General features: G+C 33.2%; 1 protein-coding gene across 9 annotated transcripts in view; it reads right to left on the reverse strand.

The window, feature by feature from the left end:
* The window catches only part of mapk10 (mitogen-activated protein kinase 10), a 93,432-nt gene extending 90,399 nt beyond the window's left edge, over positions 1 to 3,033 (reverse strand). For 2 of the 9 annotated variants that reach the window (XM_073824839.1, XM_073824837.1), the window contains exons 1-2: positions 2,922 to 3,033; positions 2,728 to 2,819 (exon numbers count right to left, since the gene is read on the reverse strand). In XM_073824839.1, coding sequence (XP_073680940.1) covers positions 2,728 to 2,730 — 3 coding nt within the window. In that variant the 5' untranslated portion in view covers positions 2,731 to 2,819; positions 2,922 to 3,033. The other 7 variants (XM_073824836.1, XM_073824844.1, XM_073824842.1 and 4 more) reach the window with 4 other exon arrangements.
* Between the last annotated feature and the right edge of the window lie 4,540 nt (positions 3,034 to 7,573).

Raw genomic sequence — 7,573 nt, forward strand, 5'->3', positions numbered from 1 at the left:
CTTAACCAGGCTCCACTAATCCTAACCACAATCACCTACTGAAGCTACTGGCTTCAAAACATAAAATATTAAGTGGGACTGTTCTTTGGCTGTACGGCGGGGACTAAAATGATGATTTTGCAATCCCACAGAGCTTGCATATGACATCTAGTCATGTCATTTTTCAATTTAGACCTCAATGACCAGGAAACAAAGCATACTGTAATATAAACTGCAATTAGCTTTGTACATAAAACAAGATTCACAGAGAAGTTTACTGATCCAACATGAATGCATACAATAGTTAAATAACAAATAATCAAAGTCAATAAAAATTGGTAAGAATAACAAGTTTAACCCTGTAAACTGCAGTGGACTTCATAAATGGATGGGTCAAGCATCTATTTACAATAAACTATTCAGGTAAAACAGTCTATCGATGAGGCAAGTCCTTGAAAAAACAAAGACAATTCCCAAGGAGCGAGGTCAGTTTGCAGAGAGGGATTGTTTGCTGAACCATCCAGCTTCTCAAGGCCTCACTAATTCATTCCCAAAATCACTCTCCTAATCCTAATCAAAATGTCAGCTCACATATAGAATATGAGAGTTCAGATGATCACGACAACCTCTGACACTAAACCTTGAGGTGAATCTAACCAGGGCCTCCAGTGTTATGTGATTTAACATTATACAGACACCATGGAACAGCCTAATTAGCCATATGGGGTCTTTTTGGGGGGCTAGGGATGATAGGTCCCTCAGTACTACATACTGCGTCGTGTCTGTAGCAGTTGGCTCATTTTAACAAAGTACTAATGGTTAAATGTTACATTGTGCCATTGTGTTAAAAGAAAAGCATGCTTAAAGTACCATTAATGTAACGTTTCAGCACAGGTCAGATGACCAGTTTTGAAAAATGCAAAAAAGGTAGGCATTAAAAGCCTAAGTGAAGAAGGACGATAACAGAACTCTTTGTCCAGTTGAGTCAATTTGCATAAATACATTACACTCTATTTTTAAGCTCAAAGTACATACTTACAAGTCATTTTGAATATGTAATTTAATTCAAAAATAAATGCACAGCCATTTGTACTCTGCATCAAGAATATATGTGACCCTGGACCACAAAATCAGTTGTAAGTAGCACAGGTATATTTGTAGAAAAAATACATTGTATAGGTCAAAATTTATCTATTTTTCTTTTATGCCAAAAATCATTCAGATCATAAAGATCATGTTCCATGAAGATATTTCATATGAAGCAAATTTCTTACCATAAATATATCAAAACTTAATTTTTAATTACTAATATGCATTGCTAAGAACTTCATTTGGACAACTTTAAAGGTGATTTTCTCCCTCAGATTCCAGAAAAAAATGACAGCTAAACAATTAATACACATTACATTTTTGTTATTAAGATCACCCTTATGCAGTTGCATTGGTTAAAATCTTTCAAAGGCCATATATCATTGTACTCAGACTGAACATAATATATAGTTTATAATTATCAAATAATCTTGTAATTTTAGATTTGACCATTTTTGCTATACTGATATAGCTTTTGACAATTTTTGAATTAATTAATTAATTTTAGTTAATATTTTTGTCATTTTATTTTTTAAATAAATGTATTTATTTATGTTTTTTTTTTAACCCTCAGATTCCAGATTTTCAAATAGTTGTATCTCGGCCAGATATTGTCCTATTCTAACAAAGCATACATCAATAAATCTCAGTTTCAAAAAATTGACCCTTAAGATGGGTTTTGTGGTCTAGGGACACATATCCGAATGCACTTTTGCATTTTTAATAACTTTTGAGACTGTTATTGCATGTAGTCTTATAAAAAAATGATGCACTTTAAGTGCATGAAAACGTCACATCCTGTGATACCGACTTGATGTTTATTCAAACCAGAAACCAAAAAACATCCCTAAAATCCAATTTGATCTTAAAATTTAAAACACTGAATGCTAACATTGTCTTCCATCAAGTGCAACACATATAAAAATCTGACATCATCTTTAAAAAAAGTGTTTTTGTGTTTCATAATTTAATTTGAAATAAATATTGGTTATATTCAACCATAAGTGGGAATAAGCAATAAAATCAAAGCATGGCAAGCTAAAATATTATTATTATTATTTTCATATTTGATTCATCCTGTTTCGTAGCCTATATCTACATTTAAAAAAAAAGAAAAAAAAAAAGAACCCCGTTGCATTATCACAAATTGCCCCATCTCAGACTCCAGGATGAACTTACATATGCTTACAAAACAGTCTTAAAATATAAAACTAAATGTCTTAAACTGCAAAAATGTATTATTTTTAAATAGAATTAGAACGCTATATTGGAATTTAATTACTTATAAAATATCCAAAAGGCTTATATATTCACCTGCTATTGCATGTTCATGTCATTGTTGGGACTCCAGATTGTATCGGTGCATATTCTAACAAAGGCCTGCCGTCAGTGGAAACAGGACATATGATGCAGGACTGCGAGTGATGCAGGGAAAACATGGATGGATGATGCGCGCTCACACGCACAGATCCGGTAAACACCGGAGAAATCCTGCTGTTCAGAGATCGTTCTCGTGCGCAGCGACAGTCGTGACTGATCATTTATTTTCGTTAGCCACAAAGGCATCGACTTCATTAACCTTCATAGCGATCAATATTCATCACCCCACCCTTCAGGTTCCCGCATCAACATCTCCCACCGACCGAACGACCGACCTACCATTCCGTGCCAGCTGCCCGTCCGACGATCCCGGTCCGGTGACAGTCCAGTCCTGTTCAAAACATCCCGGTAGGCGACGGTTTTAAAGACCACTGTGAGAGCGAATCAAACAGATATAAAGGAAAAAATGTAGATGAAATAAAAAGAGAAGGATTAAAGCCTGAGTTTGCGATGCTGAATCACTGCGCGCTCACCATTGTGCTGCAGGATGCTGCCTGTACCATTATGGATCCTACCAGCGTAGGGATGGAAAATGAGGGAGAGGGAGGGGGAGGAGGGGGGGTGCGGGGAGACGGGTTGCCTTAGCAACCGGAGGGAGCGCACGATGACGTCAAAGCCGAGAACGGTCTCATAGGAGTGAGGAGATGGAGAGGAGCAGCGCTCTCATCTCGCATCTGTAGATTGGTGGGCTTTGGCGCACATGACCGCCGACTGCGTGCTTGGAGGCGGGCAGAGAGGAAGCACCAGCATCGCAGAGCATTCGATTCATTCGGTTGTGTTTCGACGATTCAGTTCAAAGGAATCGACTCACTAATTCTTTCGAGTTCTTTCGAGCTAATTCTAACGCTCAGCTTGCGCACTATATTATTATTACGATGGGCCTACCTTACAGAAACACGTTTAATAAAATAATAACTGCAACCTTAAGCGCTTCTAAAATTAGTCAAGACAAGGAAATCATCTTGGTTTAAGTTGTCACTGTCAAGCACTGGTGTTTTTTTTTTGTTTTTTTTTACAAAAAATAATAATTTAAATATATGTAATATGTGTTTGTGTTTGTGAGATATGTCAGATGTTGCGTAATTTATTATTTCAAGACATTTCTCTCCAAAAGCTTTCATTTAGTTTAGTCAGCAAACGCAGTGAACAAAGAATCGGTTCAAACGAACGATTCATTTGCGAATCGCACATCACTAAGCACTACTGACAGTATTAGGGCCTAAAAACACTGCATGATAGTAGTGAGAGGCTAGCTGCATGCAAAATCATAATTATTTATTTATGTATATTTATATAATTTACATTTCCGAACACACTGCTGCTCAAAAGTTTGGGATCAGTAAGATTTTAAATGTTTATTTTTTTATTTCTTCGGAAATACAGAAAAAAGTAATATTATGAAATATTATTGCAATTCAAAATAACAGGTTTTTATATTAATATACTTTAAAATATAATTTATTTCTGTGATCTGTGAATTTCCATGAGCCATTACTCCAGTCTTCAGTGTCACATGATCCTTCAGAAATCATTCTAATATACTGATTTATTACTTTTATTATCAATGTTGGAAACAGTTGTGCTGCTTAATATTTTTTTGAACTTGTGGATTCTTTGATGAATAAAAAGTTAAAATAAACAGCATTTATTCAAAATATAAATATTTTCTAACAATATAAGTCTTTACTATCACTTTTTATCAATTTAACACATCCTTGCTGAATAAAAGTATACATTTATACAAGTATACAAGAAAACATTTACTGACCCCAAACTCTGATTTATTGTTACAAAAGTTTTCTATTTTAAATAAATGCTACGTTTAACGTTTTATTTATCAAAGAATCCTATAAATAATCACAGTTTCCCCCCCCCCCCAAAAAAAAATAAAAAAAAAATTAAGCAGCACATATGCTTCTAACACTGATAATAAATCAGTATATTAGAATTATTTCTGAAGGATCATGTGACACTGAAGACTGGAGTAATAATGCTGAAAATTCAGCACTGAATTACAGAAATAAATTATATTTTAAAGTATATTAAATTAGAAAACCACTATTTTAAATTGCATTAACATTTCACAATATTATAGTTTTCTGTATTTTTAATCAAATAAACACAGCCTTGATGAGCAGAGAAGTCTCCTTTAAAAAGAAATAAAAATCTTCCAAACGTTTGAGTGGCAGTGTATATACACACACATATATATATAAAAATACACTACCAGTCAAAAGTACGATTTTTAATGTTTTTAAAGAAGTATTTTCTGCTTACCAAGCCTGCATTTATTTAATTCAAAGCACAGCAAAAAAAAACCATTAAAATTCTGAAATATTGTTACTATTTAAAATAACTGTCTTCTATTTGAATATATTTTACAATTTAATTTATTCCTGTGAATTCAAAGATAAATTTTTAGCATCATTACTCCAGTCTCATGATCCTTCAGAAATCATTATAATATTCTGATTTGCTGCTCAAAAAACATTTTATTATTATGTTGAAGTAGAATTTCAGCATCATTACTCCAGTCTCACATGATCCTTCAGAAATATGCTGATTTGCTGCTCAAGAAACATTTATTATTATCAATGTTTAAAACAGTTGAGTACATTTTTTTCAGGATTCTTAAATTCTTCTTCGAAGATCAGCATTTATCTGAAATCAAAAGCTTTTGTAACATTATACACTATACCATTCAAGAGTCAGAAGAAAATTGTAGAAATTAATTCTTTCATTTAACAAGGACATTAAATGTGACATTAAAGACATTAATAATGTTACAAAAGATTTCTGTTTCAGATGCCTGCTGTTCTTCTGAACTTTCTATTCATCAAGAAACCTGAAAAAATGTAGCTTTGATCACAGAAATAAATTACATTCCAAAATATATTCAAATAGAAAGCAGTTATTTTAAACAGTAAAAATATGTCACAATATTACTGCTTTTGCTGTATTATGAGTCAAATAAATGCAGACTTGGCGAGCAGAAAACATTAACAATCTTACTGTTCAAAAACTTTTGACTGGAAGTGCATACCACACTTCCCAGCAGAGTCTATATTTTTTTTACCTTTCTTTTTTTCTCCAGACAGCTAAATATGGCTATAAAGGTAGATACCCACTGACTAAAATTTTAAGTAATTTACATTTAGTGTGTCTTGTGATCTGTTCACTAACTAAAAAGCCTCCAGGGCCAGTATTGTCACTAGAGAGCTGTGGTTTGGATTGGATTGACTGGCAGCGACAATTCTCAGCCAAGCTGTCATCGTTCTAAACGTTTAGGGCAATGTCAAGTGGCAAAACATGCTGAATGCACAAAAAACGCTGTGGGCGTCTACCACACAATTACACTCTTGCCTCTCAGAGTATATTGCTATAATCATACCAGTCCTCATTTAGGACAGCCTGCGCATAACAATGTCCTTTTCCTCCCTCTCAAACATTTACACCTCAAGGCCTTTAGTGAATGCATGGCTCAGCTGTGACTAATATTGTTATATATATTGAACTTGCACTACTACAGCTGAACTGTCTTGCATAATGTGGCATCAGTAACTATTGACAAAGTCTGCATTTGTGCCTTTTAGAAGATAAATACCCCACAATAACCACTTTGAAAAATCAAGAGCACTTGAAAAAATCTTTACGTAATATCATTATGGAAATTATCGACTTGCTCTGCAAAAATTGCCAATACTGTGCAGGGAATGTTATGAGGCTGTTCACATATCTAATCAATCCAAATAAACACAACTGTGTTTAACATTTTATCTCCTACTGTTGAATCTTCCAGATGCAGAATTTGCTTTACACACCAGGAGAGCTGTGTTACACTCTAGAGTGGAATATAAAAAGGCTTTCTGTGTTATCAAGGAGAATCAGATACATATTTCATGATCGTCGGCGAACATAGGCCTAGTTTCAGTTTTCTGGTGGTGAATCCATTCTGAGAAAAAGACAAACTGGAAATCATTCGAGCATAAGTGAATACAAATATAATTTGTTATAAACAACACATCAAAACTCAAGCAAAGAGTAATGACTTTTTATAATAACAGTATAACTCCACTAGGGGGAGTGTCTTACATTATAAATGCAGAAGCAAGTGGAAGGAAGCCATTAAAGCTGAATTGCTTCCTGACAAACTGAGAACTGACCTCTAGCTATTGAAAACCAACTTTCAAGTGTTGAGTGATGTTGATAAGATAATCTCTGTCTTTTATGTTTCTCAATGTATCTTTTAAGGCTGGATTTTCTCTAAATAACTTAGCCAAAATCATTTGTTTAGGCAGCTGTGGCCTTTGCCACTGCACAAGCAAAATATTGCTACTACTATGCACAGCACTGTAAAATAGACTGAACATGCTTCAACATAAACCATCAGTCATTGTCAGTGTAATGCATACAGTTGCTGCTGATGATGAGCAGCATATGGTCCAGACATGGACATATACAAATGTTTTTTATTACTCTGTCTTTGAATAGAATAACCACTTTCTGAGTTCTAAAGTTGATGTTTACATTTACATCTGGAATCTGGATCACTGTTTCATATATGAATACATTAGATGGTTTCAGAATTACCTCATGCTTTGTGTATATTTTACAGTTTGTGCAGTGTTTGATTACATCTGCAGGGCTAGTTGTTTCAACATGACTAAACCAGATGGACTCTGTTCAAAAGTTTGGATCTGTAAGATTTTGAAATGTTTTTCAAAGAAGTCTCTTATATTATCACCAAGGCTGCATATATTTGATCAAAATATTATTACTTTATTTATTCATTCATTTTGATATATTTAGAAATGTAATTTAAATATATAAAATATTATTTATATTTATTATATTAATATTATATTTATATTATACATTTAAGAATACAGAATTATATAAAATGTGTATATATTTTTTATAATTAATATATATATATATATATATATATATATATATATATATGTGTGTGTGTGTGTGTGTGTGTGTGTGTGTGTGTGGATGAGAACTTAAGAATACAAACTTAAATAAGAATAATTTATAAAAATTTAATCAATTACGAGGTAAATATTTTTTTTTTTGAGGAAAATTAGTTCATTTAATGGCATGAAGCACATTTTTAGGTTAC

Source organism: Garra rufa, chromosome 19, assembly GCF_049309525.1.
Source record: "Garra rufa chromosome 19, GarRuf1.0, whole genome shotgun sequence".
In the NCBI taxonomy this organism is placed as follows: domain Eukaryota; kingdom Metazoa; phylum Chordata; class Actinopteri; order Cypriniformes; family Cyprinidae; genus Garra; species Garra rufa.